Source organism: Megalobrama amblycephala, linkage group LG23 (assembly GCF_018812025.1).
Source record: "Megalobrama amblycephala isolate DHTTF-2021 linkage group LG23, ASM1881202v1, whole genome shotgun sequence".
In the NCBI taxonomy this organism is placed as follows: Eukaryota; Metazoa; Chordata; class Actinopteri; order Cypriniformes; family Xenocyprididae; genus Megalobrama; species Megalobrama amblycephala.
The window spans coordinates 18088419-18115549 of NC_063066.1; the positions used below are offsets into that span (position 1 = coordinate 18088419).

The following is a 27131-nucleotide window of genomic DNA, read 5'->3' on the forward strand; positions in this document are numbered from 1 at the left end:
AACAGATGATGAAGAGGAAGGTCAGGTTAAAAGTCTTTAATAACACACTCAGAAGGTAAATTCAAATAATACAGGCAGATAAACTCAACCGATGCATTAACGTGAACGGACAAATGAACACTGAAAAGACTGCAACTTAAATAAAAAGCAAATGAAGGAAATAATGACAAACACCTGTGATGATTAATGAATCTTCATAGTAACTAATAAGTAGCAGGAAACTAAACAAAGGACAACAGGAACTAATGAGAGCAAACTAAGAGTCCATGAAAATGAAACTAAGAGCAAGATGTGACACAATGTAATTCGCATTGGATAAACGCATCTGCCAAATGTTCCATCCAATAACTATTTTTGTTAGTGTAACCTAATTTATCAGGGTGATTTAGTCTAATTAAATTATTTAAAAATGACCTCAAGAATAAAACTATCATTAATAGATGTTCCAGCATGAAGTACATTATTTAGGTTACCAGAAAAAAAGAAAAAAAAAACTTCACAGTGTAGTTCACAGTTACTTCACAGGTGTTTATCACATTAACTACGAACAGGAAGTGTTACAATACTTATCCATTTATTTTTAACAACATATCTATTGTTTTATCATTCAAAACTGAGCGAAAACAAAAATGTGTGCGTTTGTGCTTTCTTCCTAATAAATGACACTTGTATGTGTGAGTGTAGAACTGGGGAGGTGTGACCATCCACATTATATGCACATAAAGTCATTTCAGCATCTGAGCACCAAACCGGTGTCTATCTGTGTTGTCTAAGACGTGCTCCTTTGCTGTTTTTTTCCCCCCTTTCTTTTTTGGATTTAAGCCTTCAAAAATTCCTTTGGGGATTTTCTGTGCTTTTCTGTGCAGTCACAGTAACACTGACCCCTCTCTGCCTCTAGCTCTCTCTTTTTCTATCGCCCCAGCTTTTTCGCTTGTTGTATCTCCTTTTCCAGAATTCCTCTCCTTCCAATCTCTCACCCAACTCTCGTTTGTTTTCCTCTCCTGTCACACATATCTTAATGTTTTTCATTAGTGCCCAGTATGAGCGTGCTGGTCATTTTTCTATGTTGCCATGCCACAATGACCAGCACTGATGCCGGTTTGGCACAGAGACCACAGACCACATGACAGGGGTCATTTGAGGGCCATGTTCCACACTCTAGGGGGCAAAAGCCAGCTTGTTAAACTGGCCCCCGGCCAATCACAGCCTCTGAGTCGCTCATTTCTCCCAGTTGGAGCTCAGGATGAACCACTTCATCATATAACAACATATTTAACTACTAAGAGTATTGCAATCACTTAAAGCATCATTTATTGTGTGTTGTAATTAATTCCATTAGGCAAGGGAGTAACTGAAGAGTCATTTTAAAATTTAGCATATGACACACATTTCTCATTATTAAAAGAAAAGAAAAGAAAAACAATGTAGTAAAGCAAATGAGTCAATAATCACCATCAGCTCTACTTCTTTCTTTTGTTTTCTCATCTTTTTGAGTCTGGCCATGGTCCTATGGCAACACAGATGTCTGCCAAAGATGGAAAGAGCACAAATAAGAAAGAAAGAAAAAAAAAACAATTACTGGGAAGGAAAAAAAAAATCAAGAGTGCAAACACACATAAAATGGAAAAAAGTAGTATGTGTTTTAGAGAGTAAGAAACAGATGAGCAACAGGCTCTTTTTTCTGTTCTATTTTTATTGCAAAATAAAATGTTTCAAATTATGACTGTAACCATGGTTCCCTGAGAAGGGGAACAGGACACTGCATCTGGATCAACGCTATGGTGAACGCCATGAGTGTGACCTGTGTATGAGGCATGTGTATACACACGACAATTCCATTGGCTGACGACAGTCCTTGACGTCACTACCGGAGCACCTGTGAGTATGAGGGCACCTGCAATAGATGTCATCAACTTTGTTTGAAGGAGACGTGCAGGTGAGCCCAAGGCATGGCAGTGAGACGCAGTGTCTTGTTCAGCTTCTCAGGGAACCTTGGTTACAGTTGTCACCTGAGACATTCCCTTTCGATGTGGAACTCAACACTGATTCTGGATTGAGGCTATGAGGAACAAATACCCACTCCAACATGCTGAGGGAATGCCTGCCTCATTAGCTATCCCTGTGCACAACTACAATAGGCATAGCATTATGGACTTGTTTAGCCAGAGAAGGAAAGTCATGACAAGGAAAGTCCCGCCCTTTTTCAACCTTCCTTGTGGGCCCAGCCTTAGGCACCAACGGTCCTGGAGCGGAGCTCTAAGTTTAAGCTATGTCAGCTTCTTTATTTAGACACAGTTATTCAGAAATACTGGCCCATGGAGACCATTTTAATATGCTACTCTGGCCTGCCACGATGAAACACTGGTCATTTAGAATAACTATACATCCTCTTTGTTACAAAGAACTCTAACCTCTAGGAAGCCCCACAGGAGGTACATCTCTATTACCCCAGAACGATTATGGGAAAACATTCATACCCTGCCTGGACTAGTGCAGGGCCGAAAGACTCCCAGCACCTGACAAAAGTGCCTGATGACAAGAAGAGCTGCCAGAAGACTACTTAACTTCTACTTGCCAGGCTCTAAGGGATCGGTCTAGGTTCCAACAGGGAGTGGAGGACCCTAGTTTAAAAACCCAGACAGTAGGGGAATTTTCTATTGTATACTTCTCTGTGATTTGGTCTTGTTTACCAAATCACTTTCTTCAATTACTTCCTCCAAGCATCCTGCCTCCTCTGCACTCTATGAGCACAAGTGGCCATGCTCAGCCTCTGGCCCTGCCTCCAGTCCTAAGACTGTGATGGACCAGGTTCCCCAGAGGTATTAGGCGAAGACTTAGACAAGCAAGGGATGTATCCCCTGACAGCTTCCAATCATGCCCTTGCCTCTCTAAACCTTTCCGACTACAGTCAAAAGTGCCATAAGTGACTTCCTGTCTCTCTCACCCCGCAAACCAGATCTAGTCTAGTCTTGGTGCGGGCCATCACCTCCAGCAACTCCTCATGAGAGGAGCTGGCAGGCTGAGAGAACTCACTATAAGCAATATACTCATCATCATCAACCACTTCCACCTCTTGGCAGGAACATTTGCTATCTGCTTGTAGACACACAAGGTTATGTCAAAACACACAAAGTTCACATAAACACAGTTGGTTATGTCTGTGAACGTAAACAGCAGGGACGGAAATTGCATGAGTATATTAGATCTGTGGCGCATTCCCTTCAAAAACAAAACTAATCCAAGGTGTCTTCAGCGGCTCAGATGTCAGATGTCATTTTTACATTCAACAACAAAACACCTCAATCACTTACGAGACATTCTTGTCGCTACAGCTGTTCTGGTGTCAAGACAATGGTGGATAGTGTACAACTCGCTCAGGGCAAAAACTATGCTATTACGGCAGAGTTCATCAGCAGTCTTGGCCGGGGCCTGCGCAATGTGACATCATATTGCTCAGAAACAGCTTGTTCTTTGAGATTGTTGAGGTTTTATATGTATTTAAAAAAAGGAGTGGGTGGATTTTTATCATTATAAGGTGGTTGTGTACACACACTGCTAACACACATTTATGTTCAAACACCCTCAGTGCAGAGCCAAAGGGGTGTCCAGGGTGCCAGCCCAAAATTTAATTCACTACTTCCATTTCACCTCCTGTTGAAAGAAGCATTTATTTTGACAAGAGGCATTGCAGCAAGGGCGGTTTCTTCATTAGGGCAATAGGGCGACGCACCACCAAAGTGAGAAAGGGACGGATTTTTCAATCACATTCAACCACAGAGTTACGCTAGCTGTCACTGCTAGGCTGTTTGTTCTGCCTCTGAATATAGTCCAATCAGCGTCGAATCACGCTCTGTGGAGTACCGCCTCTTTTTGGGCATTTCAGTCTGGCGGAGATTTGCCCCGACTGCTCCTATAGACTTCCATTCAAATAACTTTTTTTCAAACTGCAGGCACTGTAATGCATTCTCTATGGGTTCCGGGAGGGCTCGCACTAACGTGCTATCGTCATCATACGTAACCCTAACTTGTGCAGCGATTGGTAAAAACAAACATACCTCTATTAATATTTTTTTTAAGCTGAAGTGACATTTAATAATTTCCTCAGTGCATAATTTACATTTCACAGACATATTCTCCATCTGTAAAAGTTTGAAAGTCGAGAAAATATTTCCATTTTGCAGTCAGGCGTGGACGAGCCTTCAGCAAGCACAAACTTCCGTGAACGAGCGCCGCCGAGCGCCGAACAGACGGAGTTCAATCTGAGTAAAATACATTTTTCTCAAAATATTTGTTGAAAATTTGTTTTTGTTGGCAAACATAATTATGTCATATGCAGAATTTCGAACCTACAACTAAGTGTATTTGTACGATAGCAGTAACTGTGTAAAGTGACTATTGTAGGGTAATCAAAATAACAATAATTATTAGTCTGGGGTGTATTCCAGAAAGCAGGGTTAACTTACTGTCACATATACCCTGAACTCTCGGTTGATTAACCCAAACCTTGCTTACTCGAGGTATGCTGGTTCCAAAAACGTGTCCGGGAATAAGTTCAGCCAACCCAGAGTATGTTCCCGGTTAACACACAAGACATTCTCAACAGAGTGATGAATCGATGATTCACCATGGAAACGGACGCTAAGAAAAAGCGTGCCATTCTACTTCATTCTTCTTCTTTTGTTTAATGGCGATTTATATAACCTACTTGGTGCACATCACCACCTATTGGGTGGTTGTGCAATAATTTTTAGTCTTAATATTGTTTGTTTGATGCTAATTATTTAATAAAATATCACATATATGATGTATTTTATAGTAGAAATTATAGCATAGAAAATGTCCTGTTATAAAGGATAAAAAGCAGATCCATGTGTGAGATGACAATACAATTCATATATTAGAAATGAATAAACATTTATATATTGTATAATATAACATTGTGTATATAACTGTAACTATGTAACAAATTTAGATACATTAATATAACCATATTGATAATATAACACACATCTGATTTCCTCTTAAGCTAACTAACCATTGAACATAACCTGCTCCGGAGCAGGTTATGTTCAGAGAGCAAATTGCTATGGCTACCTACATACCCTAAAAGTTACCTCCGTTTTTGGAACCGAAAGTTGAGGTTATCTGCTTACTTACTCTTAAACATACACAGGTATGTCACATAACCTGCTTTCTGGAATACCCCCCTGTTCTTTTGTTTTTATTTATTTTCATTTTTAGTTTAGTGTATTTAATTTCTGCTTCAAAAAACATTTTGTTTTTAGATTGTAAAGGTACAATTTTAGAATGTAGCCTAGGCCTAATGTGATTTGACCCCTTTTTTTGCACATAATTTATAGCATATACTACACCATTACATTCATGTTTGTTTTTATAGCCTTCAATATGAACATTGTTTCTAGGACAATATTGGGCAGGATCTTAAATATATATATATTTTTTTTAAATAAATACAGTTTTTTTTTTTCGATCTCAACCCTATGGCATGCTTTAAATACTGAATTTTCCATGTTTTAGATAGATGCATTATTATATCACTTGTTAAATGGTTATTTAACAAATTTTTTTTTTTGCGCCCCCCCAAATATTTTTTGCACCAGCCGCCACTGCATTGCAGCACATTGTTAAAGGGGGATATCGGATGCCCCTTTTTACAAGATGTAAAATAAGTCTCTGATGTCTCAGTGTGTATGTGAAGTTTTAGCTCAAAAGTACCCCACAGATCATTTTTATAGCATGTTAAATTTGACACTTTTTGAGGTTGAGTAAAAAACATGCTATTTTTGTGTGTCCCTTTAAAAGCAAATGAGCTGGTGCTCCTGGACCCCTTTCAAGAAGATGGCAGAGCTTCAAGAGCTTGTGCTCAACCCGCTATGCTGCAAATCGACTTGTGCATTCTGCGTACGCCAGAAGCTATTTTTTTTAATTTATAAAGTTTTAAATATGGACCTTTTTCTTACAAAAACCCATTGCTTCGCTTCAGAAGGCCTTTATTAACACACTGGAGTCATATGGATTACTTTTTTTTTTTATGGATGGATGCATTATTTTTTACTTCAAAATGCGGCCTCCCGTTCACAACCATTATAAATCTTGGAGGACTAAGGATATTTTTAAATATACACTGTAAAAAATGAATGTGATTTTAACAGTAAAATATTGTAAAAACACTACGGAAAAAAAACTGTAAATAGGTTAACAGTAAGTTCCCGTATTATATACAGGGAAAAACTGTAAAAGCCAGACATTTATGCAATTTATGCAACCAGACATTTATGCAATTTTCACAGTAAAATGCTGTAAATGTTACAATTATTATAAGTAAAAAAAGACAAAATCAATGTAAAATTTACAGTCAAAATCTGAAAACTGATGTTCCCACAATTCCCTGTGTGACACTCCACATTTGAAAGTATTTTGTTTAAATAATCATGTTTCTTAATAGTTTTTGTTATCAGTCATGTACATTAGGGTTTTATGTTACATCTTCTGTATAATGAATGTTTATTACATTATTTAAGTGTTGTGGGTTACCATGATGGTGTTTTGCGTTTGCATGAATGACTCTTTGCACCTTCTTTATATTAGTATATATACTTCAGCTTGTGGAAAAGCTGCTTGTGATGAACTGATTCTTTATGCGGCTTTCTCTTTTACCATCTGCATTATTATGATGCTTGTCAGTATATGTTAAAGGTACAAAACATATTTTAGTAGTAATGTGCATTGTTGACTTTATTGGTTTACATTCAAATTTTCTTAAATTACAGATTTATACTGTAAAAATTACATATTGTTCTGTAAATGTTTACACAGTTTTTCTGTATTTTTTACAAAATTATTCTGGCAACCACAGCTGCCAAAATTATTTTGTAAGTGTATCTCTGATTGTGTTCGTTTGAAAGAAGATAGTCACATACACCTAGTATGGCTTGAGGGTGAGTAAATCATGTGATAATTTTCATTTTTGGGTGAACTATCCCTTTAAGGCTAACATATTCATACTGAAAGCTAAAAATCCTAAATTTTTATTTCAGGGGGACTTTAATGTATCTACATAATGACTTCACCCTAGGCTGAAAGAGTATGTATAGACATTTTTCAATACTTTTATTTCTGTGTATTTAATAAAGTCTGTGCTTCTGGAGAGATATATAATATAGACTGTCCTTTCTATTTCCATTCGCACAGTTTTTACAGCAAAACACATCTATGCCACTTTTTTTTATTCTTGAAGTGAACTTTTTGCCTGTATGGTTATCAGATTCCCAGTTTGGCAGTCTTGAACATGAGAACGCAATGTGTCTGGTGTGAGTTATATGGCGCTTCATCTATAGCGAGCGCGCACAGAGAACACAAATACTAATTCTTCTTGCGCTTGAATGGACAAATAGACATAAAAGTATGGCAAAATAGCGTATTGGTGAGTATCATAGCAAACAAAGTTGGATATGTCTTAATCAAATGTAAACAGTTGAGAAAGAAATCGTGTTAATATACTGGACGCAATGTATTGGATTTGGTCTTAAAGTGACAGCAGCCTAAAATAGCCTACATGAGGCTTGCTGTCTGTGTCATTAAAGTTAATCAAAGAACAAAAGAAAAAAAAAACACACTGATCTTGTCTGAATAACTTTTGTAGCTTTAACAAGGATTAATCTAGGCCTATATTTAATTAATACAGTGAAGATTATTCAATTTCTGTACCTGAATTACTGTTAGACCTGAAAAACTTAAAGCACTTAATTGTTAGTATACTGTTCTTATTTTATTACTGACTATTCACTTGTCTTCAATAATGTTTTACATTTATATTATTTAGACTTGTAGTTTTTGCTGTGGTATACAAGTTGAAATCGAGAATTATAAAATTTCACTGGTACAATTTTGGTAGATTATTTATTAGAATACAATGATACATGGGTCAAAACAAATAAGCATTACACATGATATTCTTTCACGGTATATGGACCCCCTAAAGAAGCCTTGGCCACCCCCTGTGTAAAAGTCTAGTTCTGCCACTGAACACCATGACATGTAAAAGTGAATTTTGCATAATAGGTCCCCTTTAAGATCCAACTTTAATTAAATTAGAACATGATAATATCACTTTCTAAGACAAAAAAGAAAAGGAATAGTATTTGGGAGAGGACTATGACTTTTATGATTTTATATATTAAGATTACCATTTATTTTCTTATTTAATATATGTCCAGGTAAATTGCAGGTAAGGTCTTGCAGGAAAGGTCTCATTATTTAATATTGTTACTTTGTTCACCTCAACTAATTTTCCCATATAAATTTGTTCACTATTACACTTAGTATGGATAAACAAGTTTTCCATATTTTCATTATAGTCTCACTGCTTCTGAACTCTCAGAAGGTGGAATTTACGAAACACCACTAGTCAATTCATAAAATCATCAACAATTTATACTGTAAATCTGAATATTTCTAAATGCATTTAAAAATAAATAAATAAATTGTGGCAAAACAAAAAGGTTCATTGTAGAAAACAATGCTATTTGTAAAATATAATAGAGAGAGAAAAAAGACAAAGACAGTGGAAAAAAGATTTTCCCGGGTCCTGGATTTGCAATGGCATCCTGTGTTCTTGGATGTGCCGTTGCCAAGGCAACAGTAACTTGGTGACCTCGTTATTTCAGCCTAATCCAGTGCTGAAATTATGGTTGCTCCACCCTTTTGCCTGGCTGCCCTGATAACATAATCATTGCAAATGAGGCACAGGAAGAAGAGGGAGATAGAGGGAGAGGGAGAGAAAGAGAGTGACAGAGTTAGACTGAGATCCAAAGATGAGAATAGAACGAGAGAGTGCAAAAAGAGAGGGAAACCAGAGCACTAACATGCAGAGAATGACTGCATGAGTGAAGGAGTGTTGGTGTGACTGATGAATAAATCAACAGTGAAACCATAAAATATAACTACTGTAGTTTTTGAATAAAATAACTCCTGAAATTGCTTGCAGACCAACCATTATCTTGTTTCAAACAAAATAATTTGACCAGCTTGCAAAAAAGATACCAGAACTGCACTTAAACTGTAATCTGACAATATTCTTTTTATAATGAGTAACTAACAAGGCTGCAAATTCACACTTTACATATTTGACATGCATTCAAAATAACCAGACATTGCGATGAAGTTGAATAGGAAGTAAAACCTAAGGCAGTGTTTTGTTTGTTTGTTTGTTTGTTTGAAATCTCAGACTGTATTATGATGTATTTAAAGCGAAGGGTTCGACTGTGATCGATTCTTACTCTGTTCTGTCAGGTTGCCTTTAAACACTTTCACCTGAATACATTCACATTTTAAATTCAAATAAATGGCTTAATAATTAATTGAAATGTAAACTATCATCTAAAGGAGTGCATAGAATGATTAAAAAAATATTTATTTGAAATATATATGGGAACTAATATGAATCTTCATCGATGCCTCTTTAATAATTCACCAAATTTGCATATCATTATCTGCATATCTCATTACCTCTGACAGAGACACTTACATATTCAAAAATATCATTAGGCTTATATTCGATTGCATAAATTAGCATGAATAATGCAGGACTGAACTCTTTAAACTGCTTGAAAAAATGTGCTGATCCTTTTGTTTCTTTTCAGATCATTTTGTAAATGTATATAAATCTGATAAAATAGCAAATGTATACCCAGGTCAGATGTTTTATAGTAGTGTTGATTGTCACCTGTTTATGCTAAATTAACTGTCATGCTGAAATATACTGTATGTAGGTGCACGTCTATTTAAAGGGTAATGACACACACATTGTATGGGTCATAATTATCAAATTTTTTTACGCCAAAAATCATTAGGATTAAGATTTTACTTGATTTTACTTCAACTTTTGTCTCAAAACAAACAGAAAATGCTCTCATAAAAGCCTAATATTTTTTTAAAAATAAACCATTTAAAAATATACTGAGCAAAAGCATTGAACAGTTCTGGGTTTGACAGTGCAGAGAAAGCAGAGCAGGTTAAAGTTAACACCCGAAAAATGAAGTTTTTGATTTCTGAATAATTGATAACTATTCTGCAATTCACAGGCACCGTCTCTACAATATTATCTGAGGACTTCAATCCATTTATAGCCTGTCATGCTTATAGAGAATCTGTCATTTACTGTGATTGACGCTTGCACATAAAAGGATGTAACAAAGCTATGAAAAACCTTTTATGCATAACTAGTTACAGTATAGACAATCATTTCCCAAACATGAGGCACATAACACACCACTGAAAGTAGCTTGGGAAATTATTGATTTGTTTAAAACTGCTCAGCATGTTGACATTCATGTGTGTATTGAGTCTGTTTGAAGCAGGTCAACTGTCTTTTTAACTGTTAAACTGTTAAAGTCTTTTTACCAGCACAATTCATACTTAACCTTAATTGAAAATGCTTCACTGTTTTAAAAAATATCCAGTATAGTTTTGCGGTGGTTTCTGACCTCATGTACTCATCTCTGTTTGGTCCGTACTGTATAGACAGCCCAGCAGTTGCAGAATTTAGCAGACATTCAAAATCTGGGAGCAAAACAGAACAAGAAAATGAAGTAAATGAGAGTGAGATAAAGGGAGAGGTACAGAGAATAAGTAAGTGAATTTGTGAATAACACAAAATAATTGTAATTTTTACTTTTATATTAATTATACTGAAAATTCTACCACTACTAAAAGAAAATGGGTTGTGTGCATATATATATATATATATATATATATATATATATATATGGGTAAGTTACTCAAAAAAAAAAAGTAATTAATTACTAGCTACTAATTACATCTTCAACAGTATTTTGATTACTAATTACTCTCTCTAAAAAGTATTTCATTAGTTATTACTAACTACTTTCTCATTCCCCTATCAACCTGACCAGTTGAATACAAGGATAGACATGAAACTGCTCTTTTAATTCTTTCAAATAAATAATATAAAATTGCATAAATTATTCCTGAAATCCACTAATGTGGATGTTAAATCCACGAATTTTGATGTCACTTAATCCACTAATAATTTTTTGATATATTACTGTGGGCTTAGTTTTAACTAAACACATATCTGGTAAAACTAATATCCAGCTGACTAACTAGCTAATAACAAAACTAATAACAGCTGACCTTAAAGTATAATTATTTTATTATTTTTTTCACTGTGGTCTTTGCAAATCCATATGCTGTTATTTTTTGTTCATGGAGCACAAAAGATATTTAATCTTTCTGGATATATGTTGGATGACGCTCGAGACTGGATGAAGTCGTATATATATAATGGTTGATTTACACTGGATTACAATCTTTTCTGCATATAAATATTATACATTTTACCTTATTTACCTTATTGTGACGAAAGTCTAATCGTAGTGTATTAATAACTGACTAGAAGATAGGCAGAGAGAGATACAAGGAGAGAAAGAGTTCAACGTGTTGCTCGTTGTCCAGGTTAGCGAGGTTGCTTACTAGTGCCATCTAGAGGTGAGGTCATGGCAAATACTGCACAGGAGGTGAATGCTATATTGTGATTGTTGTTAAATTGTGCAGCATCAAACAACTCGGTTTACATTTGTGAGTATGATACAAATGCCAAAATGTGCATGCTAAATATTTGGAAGAGACAATGTTTGTCCTTTACCATTTACTCTGTCCTTTCTCTTGCTCTCTCTCTCTCTCTCACACACACACACACAGACATGCACAAACACACACACACACACACACACACACACACACACACACACACACACACACACACACACACACACACACACACACTCTCTCTCTCTCTCTCTCTCTCTCTCTCTCTCTCTCTCTCTCACACACTCACCTTCCAGTGTCCTCACACTCAAGTTACCATGGCTGAACTAACCACTTCCATCTGTAAGCTCTTCATTTATACCGTCACCACGCTTGCCAGACAAAATGGCTTCCACATGGCAATCAGACAGAACAACAACAACTGCAGGGAGAGAAGGAGATTTAGCCAACAAAATCCAGCACTGCAGAGAGAAACCATCAGCCAGACAAAACAAAACAAGACAAGATACAAGACAAACCTTGTCTTCAGCACATCCTGACTGAATACAAACCATCAGCAACTATCTGTTCAAATAAACAGATAGACAATAAATGAATGAGAGAAGACAGATCTTTTTTTGATATATATACTGTGAGCTTAGTTTTAACTATACACATATCTGGTAAAACTAATATCTTTTAAAGTAACAGCTGACCTTAAAATATAATTATTTTATTTTCTCACTGTTGTCTTTGCAAATCCATATGCGGTTAATTTTTGTTAATGAAGCATAAAAGATCTTAAATCTTCATCTAGTCTTTTTGGCATCAAAATAGCATTCTGGTTGTGTTTTTGCAGCAGTTGTAGCTAAATTAGCAGGCTAATGGGTTTTAAGATAAGAAAAGTAATAAGACAAATGACAAATGTTTAGTTTATCCATTTGTAACTTCTGTTATAACAAGTTTTCTGAAGCCATAGCTTTGGGTAAGCAAAAATTTCAAGTCTCATTGTGAAATTTAATTTATTTACTGAAAATTTGTCCCTCTACTGCTGCTTGGAAATCTCAGATTTCTGATTAAAAAACATTTTTAAATAATGAGATCCATGTTGACAAAATATTGTTTTTATTTGTCTTTATTATGCAAGTATGGTCCGTACACATTCAGCAGCAACACAACACACTGCAGAGGAAATACTCTGAGAGAAGATACAGCATCCATACATGATTGCATTTGAAATGGTAATCACATACACTCACAATTACACAAACTAAGGCCACTTTTCTGAATAGAAGACTGTACGTTTCACATACGACAGCGGCACGACTTGTCAAGACGGAAGTCACAAACGTACACTTATCATCTAGGCTGTATTTTCATGTGCAGCACATGTAACTGACTCGACATAAACATGTAGGTTATTACTTTGGTCATTCCGAGATACTGTACGGTATATTTCCAATTTCCCATCCATTTCGTTTGACCTCTCTCCTCTGCTGCACATTATTTTGGTAAACATTTCTCTCCTCCACTCCTTATCTCTTTGTGTTTTTCTTTTTCACTGTTCCCCCTTTACTGGGCCGCCGAGGCCTCCGTTTTCCCCCCAGTTGTCACCAACTGTATGAGGCTGCCTGAGGCTGGCCGGCCTGACCCAGTGGCCCAGCTGTGGAAGGTTCTGGAACAGAGAGAGAAAGAGAGACAGGTGTAAAATGATGGTGGTGAAGGATGGATAGAGATAATGAGAACAGAGATGGGAGGAGGGAGACGGAGAGAGGAAAAGCTTTGTATACTCTGGAACATTCGGGAGAAACTGTAGAGATTTTAACCCATCATAGCAACTGAAGTAAGGCTACATATTAATTACCTCTAACACAAAGACTATTTATACTCCTCCATCTCTCATGTGCTTTTCTAATCCAGTCGGGTTTGCTGCGGCTCCTCTGGGATTATGGAGTTGCATAAAATCCTCATCCTAATCTGTGCTGACTGGCAGGAGAGATTTGGCCACAGTGGCCACATCTGAGCAAGATATGCTAGAAAAAAGCGTTTGACAGTTGTTGTCACATCTCTCGCGCATGACTCGGCATTCTAAAAATGCGGTACTCAAGTTAAAAATTCAACTTTTAAAAAACGCTTCTCTTGACCTTGTGTGTTTTTTTTCTAGTTCCACTGCCCTGTATCTCACATTTTTTAACCACAAGAATGTGTTCTGTGTGAATACCTCAAAACAGGTAGATCATTTGTTATTCGTTTTTGTGAAATCTTTCAAGAGGCATTTGTGTTAATATCAATTCCACTGAATATAAATGCATGCATTTCTCTAAGAGGTCTGTGCCTGGGTTGATGCTTGACATTATTCACTTAAATTCTGTTGTAATTCAATCATTCAGACAGGGTATGTTTGCTTCTAAGAGGCTTTTACAATTGCCTGTGGCTTTTTTGGTTAATATTACAGAATCAAATAAAATATAACATTCAAGGAAGGTTTTTAAGACCTGATTTAAAACATTTCTATTATATGGGAGCGAGATTTTCTATTCAACTCAAATCTAGGATAACGATATTTCTAGGTGGATGACATGAGACCTTCATAAAATAGTTCAAAACAATGGATTTTTTATTAATAATGTGTATTTATTAATATTCAGATACATTCATCTTCCAATAACATGCAGCAGACATCGGGTCTCTTTTGGAAGAACATTACTGCCCTCTTCTGGTGAGAAATGGCCACTTTCAAGTTTAACCCATTGTTGAGGCTTTTCCAAACAGTCTATGATTTATCACATTTTCAGCTAAAGTAATGAAATCTGGTACTTAGTGGACATGGGAAAAGTACACTCACTCTGCGATGTATTCCAGCGGTGTCCAGCTCCCAAAATCTGCGTCAGGCATGAATTTTCTGTTCATTGGTGTATCCAAGGTAACCCTGGAGGATGATGTCATAATGTTGTTATCGTGGTAAAAGATGAGACTGTGGAACAGAGCCTGCAGCGATAGACTAGCCTGGCCTTTTGAAAACACTCACACCTCATACACTCAGTTAATGCAAACAGACAGCAGTCAGATGTGTATCACGCAGGTCACTAAGAGTACAAATGACAGCAGGCGCTCACACACACAGAGCATTCATTCATATAACATATGAACATGGATTGATAAACAGGCCCTCCAAAAATAACCCTATTTTCTTTCTTAATAATGCAAGTCCCTGGTGTCATTGTGAATGATTTGTTGGTACACATTATTTTAAAGGGGTGGTATTATGCTATTTTCACAAGCTGTAAAATAAGTCTCTGATGTCCCCAGAGTTTGTATGTGAAGTTTTAGCTCAAAATACCCCACAGATAATTTTTTATAGCATGTTAAATTTGTCATCTTTTGAGGATGAGCAAAAAAGCTCAGTTTTTGTGAGTGTACCTTTAAATGTAAATGACCTGCTCTTCCTAAGCAGAGGGCGTTTTACCTTGGTATAGTTGAATAACAAGAGTTCAGTACATGGAAATGGCATACAGTGAGTCTCAAACTCCATTGTTTCCTCCTTCTTATATAAATCTCATTTGTTTAAAAGACCTCTGAAGAACAGGCGAATCTCAACATAACACCGACTGTTATGTAACAGTCGGAGTGTACGCCCCCAATATTTGCATATGCCAACCCATGATCGAGGCATTACACAAGGGCAGCCAGTATTAACGTCTGGATCTGTGCACAGCTGAATCATCAGACTAGGTAAGCAAGCAAGAACAATAGAGAAAAATGGCAGATGGAGCGATAATAACTGACTTGATCCATGATATCATGATATTTTTAGTGATATTTGTAAATTGTCTTTCTAAATGTTTCGTTAACATGTTGCTAATGTACTGTTAAATGTGGTTAAAGTTACCATCGTTTATTACTGTATTCACGGAGACAAGAGCCGTCGCTATTTTCATTATTAAACACTTGCAGTCTGTATAATGCATAAACACAACTTCATTCTTTATAAATCTCTCCAACAGTGTAGCGTTAGCCGTTAGCCACGGAGCACTATCAAACTCATTCAGAATCAAATGTAAACATCCAAATAAACACTGTACTTACGGGATTAGACATGCTGCATGAAGAACAATTTGTAAAGATCCATTTTGAGGGTTATATTAGCTGTTTGAACTTTGTTTATGCAGTGATAGAGTCGAGAGCTCCAGAGGGGGCGGAGAGCGCGAGCAATTAAAGGGGCCGCAGCCTGAATCGGCGCATTTCTAATTATGCCTCAAAATAGGCAGTTAAAAAAATGTATTAAAAAAAAAATCTATGGGGTATTTTGAGCTGCAACTTCACAGACACATTCAGGGGACATCTTAGACTTAGATTACATCTTCATTCTTTAAAAGAAAAGATCTCACTTTGCTTTGACCTTTGAGTGTCGTAGCTTTGCAGATGTTGTTTATGCTCTAACAGCAACATTACACACTAATTAAAGTTAAAAAAGTGAAATCATAATGAACCACCCCTTTAAAGAAAAAATGTTTTTGTAATCATTCAAAATGTAATAAATTGCTCTGGATTTGAAATTACTTTTAAAATTCTTTTTTTCTTTTTTTTTTTTTTAAATCAAATATACACCTTATTCCTGACAAGCCTACTGCGTTTTTGGCACTTCAGTTTGGGGAACTTCCATTCAAAAAGACTAAAATGAATAATTTCAAATAGGGCTGGGCGATATATCGCATGCGATTGTCACGCGCATTTCGTCAGTAAAGCCGGTTCCCTGATTGCCGCTAAATCGCCATTACCTGCTTTCAAATGGAGCGGCATTTAATAGACAGAGCCGTAGTTCACTTACAAGCCACGCTATATCGCACTCATTATCGAAGGCGATTCATCTGCGATATGAACGCGATATTGCGTAGCTTGTCAGTGAACTACGGCTCTGTCTATTAAATGGCGCTCCATTTGAAAGCAGGTGATGGCGATTTAGCGGTAATCAGGGAACCGGCTTTACTGACGAAATGCGCGTGACAATCTCATGCGATATATCGCCCAGCCCTAATTTCAAATCATATAACGTTAGTTGCCCTACAAATAAAGCTTATCCGTCAGTTTGACTGTTTTGACTTTGTGGTCTGTTCTCCTGATTTGATTTAATTTATGATATATCACATTAATAATTAACTGGAATGCAAGAAAGAATCTCTCATTTTTCAAATTCTCACGTCTCTTACCAGGTTTGTTTTCACAGGTAAATATAATTAATTATATGTCAAAATGACGGAAATCACTTTGAAATAGTATCATGTAATGCTGCAGTTAATGAATATTTTTGATTAAAGCAATGTATGTTACATAATACAGATATATATATACATATATATACATATAGGCTATTACTACAGTGATATTTAACCCATCCGTTATTGCTGTGGAAAGAATCCCGCTTTTGGGGTTATTTACGGTCTGTTGAAATTAAACTTTTAAATTTCCTTTTAATGTTTGATGGTTGAAGGGTGAGTAGAATAATGTCATCTCATTGTACCCAGTTAAAAAATGTATTATTGCGTTCATAAAGTAAGTAAGGTTGATTCTGTTTCATTCTGAAATGTGTTGCGATTGCCTTTTCACATTGACTGTAATAAGATCATTATTGCACCAATATATGCACTACTGTTCAAAGGTTTGGGGTCAATAAGATTTTTTTTTTTTTTAAAGAAATTAATACTTTATTCACCAATATTTATATATATTTTTTTAAAGATTTTGGTTTCAAATAAATGCTGTTCTTTTCTATTCATCAAAGAATCCTAAAAAAATGTATCGTGGTTTCCATGAAAATATTAAGCAGCACAACAGTTTTCAACACTGATAATAAGAAATGTTTCTTGAACACCAAATTAGCATATAATAATGATTACTGAAGGATCATGTGACACTGAAGCCTGGAGTAATGATGCTGAAAATTCAGCTTTGACATTACAGGGAAAAAAAATACATTTTAAAATATATTAAAAATAGAAAACAGTTATTTTAAATTGCAATTATATTTCACAATGTTATTGTTTTTACTGTATTTTTGATAAATAAATGCAGATTAAGTGAGTATAAGAGACTTCTTTTAAAAACATTAAAAATCTTACTGACCACAAACTTTTGAATGCTTCTGTAAAATTTGAGTTACAAGTACCCTAAAAGCACTACTTTAAAAAGTACTCAATATTTTCAGTTTGGATCTTGGGAGGAGGCATAACTCATACAGACAGATCAGTGTATGTAGAGAGATATGATGATTGACAGACGCTCTTACGGAAGAATGGCCACAGCTACAGCTCCAGATGGAAGACCGCTGTTCTCTCCAGCCAAACTTTTGCACAACTGATGGACTGCAGCTTTGGCCATGCCATACCCAACCATACCTACATCCAGAGAAAAACATAAAAAGGTGAATGGAGAACAGAGCCCTCTTCACACGTTGAGTGCTACAGCTCTCGCTCCTCACAGCAGACTGTGGGACACAATGCGTGCGCACACAGCACTTGAGAGCATGCCAACTACACGATTTGCCTAACAATGTCTCACAGGAAACAGCTGTTGCTTTGAGGTTTGGTCAATAATAATTTGGTTGGATGCCTCAAGCACAGAATAAAATGGATTTTGCAATACAAAACAAGCAAATTGAATTTGATTCCTCCTACACAGTCAGACTATTTTTTTTTTTCTCACCAGTGAAGCTCTATGTGCAGAAATACCAGTGTATTTAAAGGGGTCACATCATGAGGAATTAAACTTGATTTTCCAATGTACTTTAACACTAACTCAAAACTTCAGTTCAAAACACCATCTATTGGAACAAAGCTGCAAAAACAGCTCATGTGAAAATATCAAAAGCACTAAATGTTAAAATATAACCACCCCATATATCACAGTGATGTAATAAGGAGAGAGTGTGATACAGGGCGCCCTCACTGAAGTCTTAAAGCCACAGAAAAAAAAAGAAAAAAAAAGTTGTTTAATTGTAGTATAGATGGATAGATAAGATAGATAATTTTCAAAGAAGTATGCTAGTCTTTCCAGCTTCTCCTCCCTCTCTAGATATTTGTTGGCTTGGCATCTGGAATCAATAACCAAAACACTACTGTTTTTCAAGAATTAATTTTTTTTTTACCCTCAAACCCAAAATGAATGATAGCTGCTCCAAAGAAACCCTTTAAACCAACAGAGCCAATAAGAATGAGGGGTGGAGAAGCTCCATATGTTTTTTTTTTTTCAATGTTCTCTATAAAAAAAAAAGAGTGGGAGAGAGAGAGAGAGAGAATTCAGTGTTTTGTGAAAGTTTCAGCCAAACTGCATGACCCTTCATGACTGAATGAACATTACGGATCACAGTTTAATCACATGTTCTGTCTCTCGGCTTTGGCTTAAATTCTCTGTGGTATGTCGGATATCCAGACTGAACTTTAGCTTTGAGGTCAGTCAAACTCACAACTTTGGAAAGATGTGGTTTCATTTAATTCCTAAGTAATTCTACGTTTTTTTTTTTGTTTTGTTTTTTGCATTAATTATTTAAAATGTGTAATTACAATGAATTTATTTAGCAAAATTGCAAATAATTTTTTTTAAACAAAATACAACATTACTTAGTTACCAATACTACAGCTGGCATTACTAACGTAACAACTGTCTCATTTTTCAAAACAGCCATCAGAGTACCAGCGTTTCAGCTTATGGTGTGACTAGCACATGATATTGATCTTGTACGGTTGTAAGAGCTGACAGCCCCATCAGAAATGTTCACCAGAGCTTGCTACTGTCTCTTTGAACAAGATACATCAAACGCTCCAACTAGAGGTTCCCTTCATATCATATCAAAGCAGTGATCATCACTGCAGGGCATTTCCTGTCTAAATCGGTTCTGTGTGGATAAGGAATACAAACTCCTAAACACAGTCCACATGTGTTCCCATTTCCAAAAAACCTGCTGACTCATTTACCCTCCCAGGCCTCTCAGCCAATCAGAGCAGTCTGCTGATGTTGGAGGTTTTGAATAGGCTGGAGGCGACCTCTGTTGTGTGCTTTATTGAGTTTTGTCTCTAAAGACATGAAACGAACATTTCACATTTTGGGGTATGAAAAGATTTGGGATGTAAGGCAATATGTAAAACTAATCAAGTACAATGGATGTGACAGCCAATTCAAAACTATATACACTTCCAACAGCAGTGAAAAAGCCTTGCTGTTATAATGCTATTACTGACTTCACCCACCTAAGGGAAAACCCCATGAAGACTGAAGTGTTTTCCTACAATGTTATTTAGCCACTTTGGGGTATAAATGTACCTTCACGCAATAAACATCAAATTTTGAATTGTCCTCAGGTAAACCTGTGCTGAAAATACATTTACAAGATGTGTTTTCCGGTAGGCAACACATCTCAGAAGTATAAAGATGGATGCTCCTACTGTACCTGGAGTGCCATCCAGTGAGGCCTTTGCTCCAGAGAGAGTCAGCAGGCCTCCTGGTTTCAGATGGAGCGATGCAAGATGACTGGAAATGGTGGAGGTCCAGACACTCTGTTTCCACATCATATCAGTGTTCTTATACAAGTCTAAAATGAGCAAGTGAGAGAGAGAAAGTTGATACTACTCCAGCAAAATCAATTCAATTATGAACTGACTGAAATTTACTATTAAAAACAACAACAACAACAACAACTTAAAAGTAACTTAAATGCCTCCTAAATATGTAGCAGGCATGAAGGTCTCATGTATCTTTATGTTGTGATACAGTATGTCAGTATCTACACCCTCTTTGGAACACGGCTGTCTGTCATTCATAAAATTGTATGAATCCCCCTTCTGTTTCATGATCATTTATTAATTTTTAGCTAATTTGATTGTTTTCGGCAGCCAATAAGACTGTCAGCTCTGTTTAACACATTTTTGCCATATTTCATACACCAGAATTGCAAAGAAAATGTAACAAATAAATATAAATGAATGAATACATAAATACATTTAATAAAATAAATACTATAAATAAAGCATGCAAAAGCTGTCTGGATGTCAAATAAGGTGCGCTCACCTTTTGAGCTGCAATTTCCTCCAGCCCATCCTCCAGCCACACAAACAATAGCGTCAACCTTTTGTTCCCCCAGCAATGTGGCTACATCAGATGTCACCTGCATCAAATCACTTTACTGATGAGACCATACTCTATAGACTCTGGTTCAATAGTGACTGGTTACAATGTAGCAGAAACAACAGTCAAAACTTAATGAAGAATTCTGACATAAGGCTTTTTCACACTACACCACTGTACAAGGCCCATTTTAACCTTTTGCTACACACTTTGCATTAGTCTTTCCTTCCATATGTGACGCATATATGAGTGAAACGGCTTTTCAAACCAGAAAAAATGTAGGGCAGGAGTTGATTTTGTCATTGAATTGAATTGATTAGATCATAATGGTTTGTTATTGCTGTGATTTCATGTGAGTGACAGGTTGTCCCGTGCATTAAACACGTCATCAGAAAAGAGAAGAGAAAAGAGAAGAGGGAAGGGAAGTTGTTTTGAAGATAAATCATTAAAAATAGTCCGTTTTGATTTTGGGTCATGATTCGGAGCTGATACATACAGTGAGTTCTATCATAATCTGTCTCAGTAAATACTTCATTAAATATTAATGTGCTTTGGACAGTCCCAGAAACATTCATGTTATGTCAGAGCAAAACAATGCAGGTGAACCCGTTACCTGGAGTGATGAGGTTAACCATTTCAAGAATGAAAGTGCAATAGTGTTACAAGACCACAAAATGAGAGACACAATAATGTGCCATAAGGAGGACAGCTACAACAACGTGTCATTTAACTGAGACTATTATTAACAGCATCTGAAGTCAATGGCAGACACAATAAGGCCAATAATAAGAAAAGATTGCTTGTCCAGAACACTGGGGATGTCATGGCAAGACAGGAAATTACTTTGGCAGTGTAAATGGAAAGTAAATGGCAGCGTGACAGACAATTTAATAAGCCCAATGTGCTGACAGACACAAACCGATGTGTCGTCAGAGAACATTGGCTCCACCCACCTGAGCGGCTTGATCAGTGAATGACTCGCAGAGCTTCACCAGGACGTTTGCGTTCGCTTCTTCATTCGCTACTATGTCAATACTGGCAACCCACTTTAACATAAAAGTAACACGTTATAGCTATGAAATCCAATTAACAATGCATGCTATTAAAACAATATGCAAGTATAATAATGTAAAAGCAAAATCTATATTACAGTCGCATCAACAGGTGTCAGTTTGAGCACAAGCACCAACTCAGTGACTCGGCTCCTTTAGAATCAAAATAAAGAATCGTTTCTACTCACCCAGCCTTTCGACCTAAAATAATGCACACATGCCGTGCCGAGAGCTCCTTTTCCTCCGTAAACAAGGACACGGTTCGCAGCTGCCATGTCTTTTCTCCGCTGTGAGACGCTTCAGCAAAGATGATGAGTATCCTCTCAGCGCAGAGGGAGAGAGAGAGAGAGAGGGAGAGAGAGGAAGAGAGGGTGGGATACACACGCGCTTGTGTAGTGGTTAATGATTGGTTCAAACCGATATTCCGCCCTAAACTCCACAGTAAATGCAAGCCATCTTTACAAAAGATGAGGCTAAAACTCGGTCCTAATAATTATAACGTAAATTAAAGTAAATAAAAGCTTTTTGTTGATTAATATCAACTCGTATTTGAAAATCAGTAGTACATTGTTAGACTTTTGACTATATTATATAGTATATATAAAATGCTGGGTTAAATATGGACAAACCCAGGGATTGGGTTGTTTTCACCTAGCCATTTTTTTCAACCAGTTTTGGATTTATTTTTTTAGATAGCAATATAGTAAAAGGCATGTTTTTGCTCACCCCCAAATAGGGGCAAATTTGTGGGGTATTTTAAGCTGAAACTTGACCAGACCAGAGACTTATATTGCATCTTGTGAAAGAGGGCATACTAGGTGCCCTTTAACCCAACCTGCTGGGTTTGTCCATATTTAACCCAACTTGGGTTGTTTTTAACCCAGCATTTTTTAGAGTGATATAGTTGAATATATTTCAGGGTGGATAGCCTAGCTATTTTTTTGAAAGTGAATAATAATAAAAAAAAAAAAAAAAAAACATAAAGTTTCAGTAAAATCAAAACAGCACAATTATGAAACAAAATAATTCCCAAAAATATAAAAAGGTAACATAAAACATTAAACAAATGTTTCCTCCTTCTTATATAAATCTCATTTGTTTAAAAGACCTCTGAAGAACAGGCGAATATCAACATAACACCGACTGTTACGTAACAGTCGGGGTGTACGCCACCAATATTTGCATATGCCAGCCCATGTTCCCAACATTATGAAAGGCATTAGACAAGGGCAGAACATCTGGATGTGCACAGCTGAATCAACAGACTAGGTAAGCAAGCAAGGACAATAGCAAAAAATGGCAGATGGCGCAATAATAACTGACATGATTCATGATAACATGATATTTTTAGTGATATTTGTAAATTGTCTTTCTAAATCGTTAGTATTTTGCTAATGTACTGTTAAATGTGGTTAAAGTTACCATCGTTTCTTACTGTATTCACGGAGACAAGAGAGCCGTCGCTATTTTCATTGTTAAACACTTGCAGTCTGTATAATGCATAAACACAACTTCATTCTTTATAAATCTTTTCAACAGTGTAGCATTAGCCGTTAGCCACGGAGCATAGCCTCAAACTCATTCAGAATCAAATGTAAACATCAAAATAAACACTGTACTTATGCAATTAGACATGCTGCATGACGAACACTTTGTAAAGATCCATTTTGAGGGTTATATTAGCTGTTTGAACTTTTTTATGTTGTTTAAGGCAAGCGCAAGCTCTTGGGGCGTGGAGCACGAGATTTAAAGGGCCACACACCCTGAATCGGCTCATTTCTAATTATGCCCCAAAATAGGCAGTTAAAAAAATGAATAAAAAAATTTTGAGCTGAAACTTCACAGACACATTCAGGGGACACCTTAGACTTATATTACATCTTTTAAAAAAACGTTCTAGGGCACCTTTAATATATTTTCTAAAATAACAACATACAAAACATATCACAAGCCTGACATTTATGAATAATAATAATAATAATAATAATAATAATATTAATCTATTTAAAAATCAAAATAACTGCTAGAGAAAACAAGCAAAAATATCCCTGTGTAAAACCAGTCCCAGCCTTATGTAAATTCAGATCTTGTAATACATAATAGTTTAATTGTTCTAAATATGACTGTATTTGAATCATGACAAACTGAACCAACACTATTGCTCATAAGCATGTAGATAATAAAGTGCAAAGTCCTCCCATCTCTTTGCCAAGTCATGGTGATGTAACTTTAGCAAGCAGATCAGATGCATATACCGCAGTGGTAATTGTGGAATGGTTGGCCGTGTCAAAGTACCTGAAGAACAAAGATATAGCAGCCATAGGCCAAAGATGGTGATTAAGAAAAACATATTGATCAGCAGGTCAGTGAGTAATATAATAGCCTAATTGTGCAAGGTTACTTCATAAACAAACATTATCAATCTCCAATGATATTTTGATTCCTCACATTCCTCACATAAAGCTGATATACACTGCTATCATTAAAGACACAAAAAACATTTGTTCCTTGTTACTATGTCCATTGTTACCACAAGAGAGCAGCATACCCCTGTGAAGAACCAGAGATGATGTGAAAGCACATTCCATATGCTCTGAAGAGCAGGGGAGTCTGAAGCAGGGGCAAAGGTGGGGACTGACAACAGGGGGTCTAGAGCCATGGAGTCAGAGGACTTATACAATTTCTACCGAGATGTTGCATATTAGTATGCTATCTATATGTATATTATACACACTATACATTTTTGCAATGCAGCCTTAAGTCTATTTGTATATGTTTTTACAGATGGACAGTTGTTGTCTATCTTCAAAAGAGAACCTCAGTAGTATATTGTAAGAGATCATTTTTAGTTTCATATTCAAACACTGGGGTCTCAACAGGCAGCAGAGCAGAGTTATTAACCCCAAAGGGAAGTTTCTCTGTTTGAGCCTATGCTCTCTCTACATTCAATATTCACCAAAGAGTTTCTTCAGGCACTGCAAGTCCCCTGAGTGAATGATGAATACATTAGCTGAGTACATTGTGTTTTTGAGAACAACAACAACAACAACAACAATCCTGAAAACACTGAAAATCACTGCTACACTTACAGTACACTGGTTCTTGCCAAACATGCTTTGAAAATGATGTCATTTTTTTTGTGCTGATTTTCTTATTTTTGCGCTGTTGCAATACATTAAATGTAAATATCAGGGTTATGTTCAAATCAGTTTATTTTCATTGTGTTACGGGGTGTGTCTCATTCAGCTCCCTAGTTCCGTAGTCAGGGCGCTGATCAGGGAGTCAGCCATTTTAAGAGCTGTCTCAAAATACTTCCAGTGCACTGAAATGTTTACTCCCTAAAAAGTCCCACAATGCACCAATGCTCACTATATTCCCTTAATGGAAGTTCTAAAGTGCAGTGTTTTTAAAAATAAAAACCATTATTTAATTACATTTCAGCATTAACATACATCGCTGGACTGGTACTGAACATAATCTAGCTAACATTTATAATTTACTTACGACTGAAATGTGGCATGTATATTTAAACCCATTTTGCCTGTGTTCCTGATCATTATTCGTTTCCATAGTTACTCATTAGTCCTTCACTTGTTCTCAGTTCTGTTGATTAGTCTGTCTGTGTATTTAAACCCTTAGTTTCTTGTGTTCATGTTTTCATGTCATTTTTTTGGTTGTGTTTATGTATTCTCCTGTGCGTTTTCCAAGTAAAGACTTTTATTGAATTTCATGTGTTGTGCGGTTATTACAGCCAACAAATCATTACAGTAAATGAGATAAAGATGAGTTTTAATTAAATTGTCAGTATGTCATTAAGAGCAATTTAAAAACATACATGATCATCACATAAGCCCACTGCATAAAGTCTGAAAACAACTAGTTTAGAAATAAGTTTCTAAATGAAATTTCTGTTATTGTGTGGGGACAATAGTGCTTTCTGTTGCAGCAGATGATCATCTATGCTCATGGCCAGAATTTTTATAAGTGAAATGCTATGAAGAAAACCATTTGGATTTGCTTGTCTTTGTCATATCTGTGGCCGTCTTCATTTGTCTTATTTCATTAACGGGCTCATTGCTTGCTGTCATGGCTGATAATAAGATGTCATGGCTGACAGTCATGCCACTGTGGGCCTCACGATTATGAAATTTGATGAATTCAATCTAGCCTGGACGCCCACTGAAAATCTACATTTTCTAATCAAATGCTGTGTAGATAGATTTTGTCAAATACTCTACCCATCAAGTCGTATACAATATGTGAAAATACACTGCCCGGCCAAAAAAAAAAAAAAAAAGTTGCTGTTTGGATTTTAATAGGCAGATACTTAAGAATCTATGAATGGATCATTATTACAGATATTGTTATGTTTCTAGCATGTTATAAGTTTGCAAACGGTTCTTTTAACCCTTAAAGATGAAGTGTGTAGCTTTTCATTTCTTAAACAACCAGGAAGACACATCATGGCCATATTCCGGGATGACAATGTCAAGATTCACCAGGGTTAAAATTGCAAAAGAATGGTTCAGAGAGCATGAAGAATCATTTTCACTCACTCATTTCTTTGAGTCCAGACCTTAAATTCATTGAAAGTCTTTGGGATGTCCTGGTGTAGACTTTACACAGTGCTCACCTCTTGCATTGTCAATACAAGATCCTGACCAAAAATGTATGCACCTCTTGACAGAAATAACATCATTTTTTGGTCAAGATCTTGTATTGAGAATGCAAGAGGTGAGCACTCTGTAAAGTCTCCTCCAGCACATCCCAAAAACTTACACTGAGGTTAAGGTCAGTGCCAATTCATGTGTGAAAATGACTCTTCATGTTCCCTTCCAACAATTCTTTCACAATTTGAGCATGATGAATCTTGACATTGTCATCCTGGAATATGGCCATGATACATCTTAATACATGGTTGTTTAAGAAATGAAAAGCTACACACTCCAAAGAGTAGTAGGGTTAAAAGAACCGTTGCCAAACATATAACATGCTAGAAACATAATAATCACTGTAATAATGGTCCATTCATAGATTCTTAAGTATTTGCCTATTAAAAATCCAAACAGCGACTTTTTTTTTTTTTTTTTTTTTTGGCTGGGCAGTGTATTTTCTGTTTACAAAACAATACATACAGTGTGTTCAGATATTTTCATAATTTGTTATTTTTGTATATATAGGATATAACATCAATTATTTTTTTTCTCACATCTAAGTTCTAAGACGAGCATAACAAAATGTAATGATGAAAAACAAAGTATTCAGACCCCTTCATTTTTTTTCCCTCACATGAATTCCCCAGTAAAAAAAAAATATATATATATAAAGTTTCCCCACAGTCAATGTATTAATCACACATAAATGGCACCAGAATTTCAATAGTGACCTTGAAAAGGG

General features: G+C 36.2%; 1 protein-coding gene and 1 long non-coding RNA gene across 3 annotated transcripts; one reads left to right on the top strand and one right to left on the bottom strand.

The window, feature by feature from the left end:
* Positions 1-12687: 12687 nt before the first annotated feature.
* Positions 12688-22086, bottom strand: qdpra (quinoid dihydropteridine reductase a). Its single transcript, XM_048176519.1, has 7 exons — positions 21923-22086; positions 21636-21728; positions 20626-20722; positions 20009-20149; positions 17852-17960; positions 14414-14497; positions 12688-13243 (listed from the first exon to the last, which is right to left on the bottom strand). Exons 1-7 carry the CDS (start codon positions 22007-22009, stop codon positions 13141-13143), a joined length of 714 nt encoding a protein of 237 aa, XP_048032476.1. The 5' UTR covers positions 22010-22086; the 3' UTR covers positions 12688-13140.
* LOC125259126 lies at positions 18877-20396 on the top strand. 2 transcript variants are annotated; one of them, XR_007182729.1, is made up of 2 exons: positions 18877-19012; positions 19966-20396. It is a non-coding gene; the product is annotated as an uncharacterized LOC125259126 (long non-coding RNA). The 2 variants fall into 2 exon arrangements; XR_007182728.1 differs by having other exon boundaries at positions 18897-19012; positions 19920-20396.
* Positions 22087-27131: the final 5045 nt, after the last annotated feature.

Bases quoted from the DNA above. Each gene is read 5' to 3' on its own strand.
- qdpra (XM_048176519.1), bottom strand. From the start codon at position 22,009: ATGGCAGCTGCGAACCGTGTCCTTGTTTACGGAGGAAAAGGAGCTCTC. The intron at 21,729-21,922 runs GTGAGTAGAAAC...TTTATGTTAAAG, and splicing joins ATTTTAGGTCGAAAGGCTGG to TGGGTTGCCAGTATTGACAT. The intron at 20,150-20,625 runs GTGAGCGCACCT...TGCTCATTTTAG, and splicing joins AGGAAATTGCAGCTCAAAAG to ACTTGTATAAGAACACTGAT.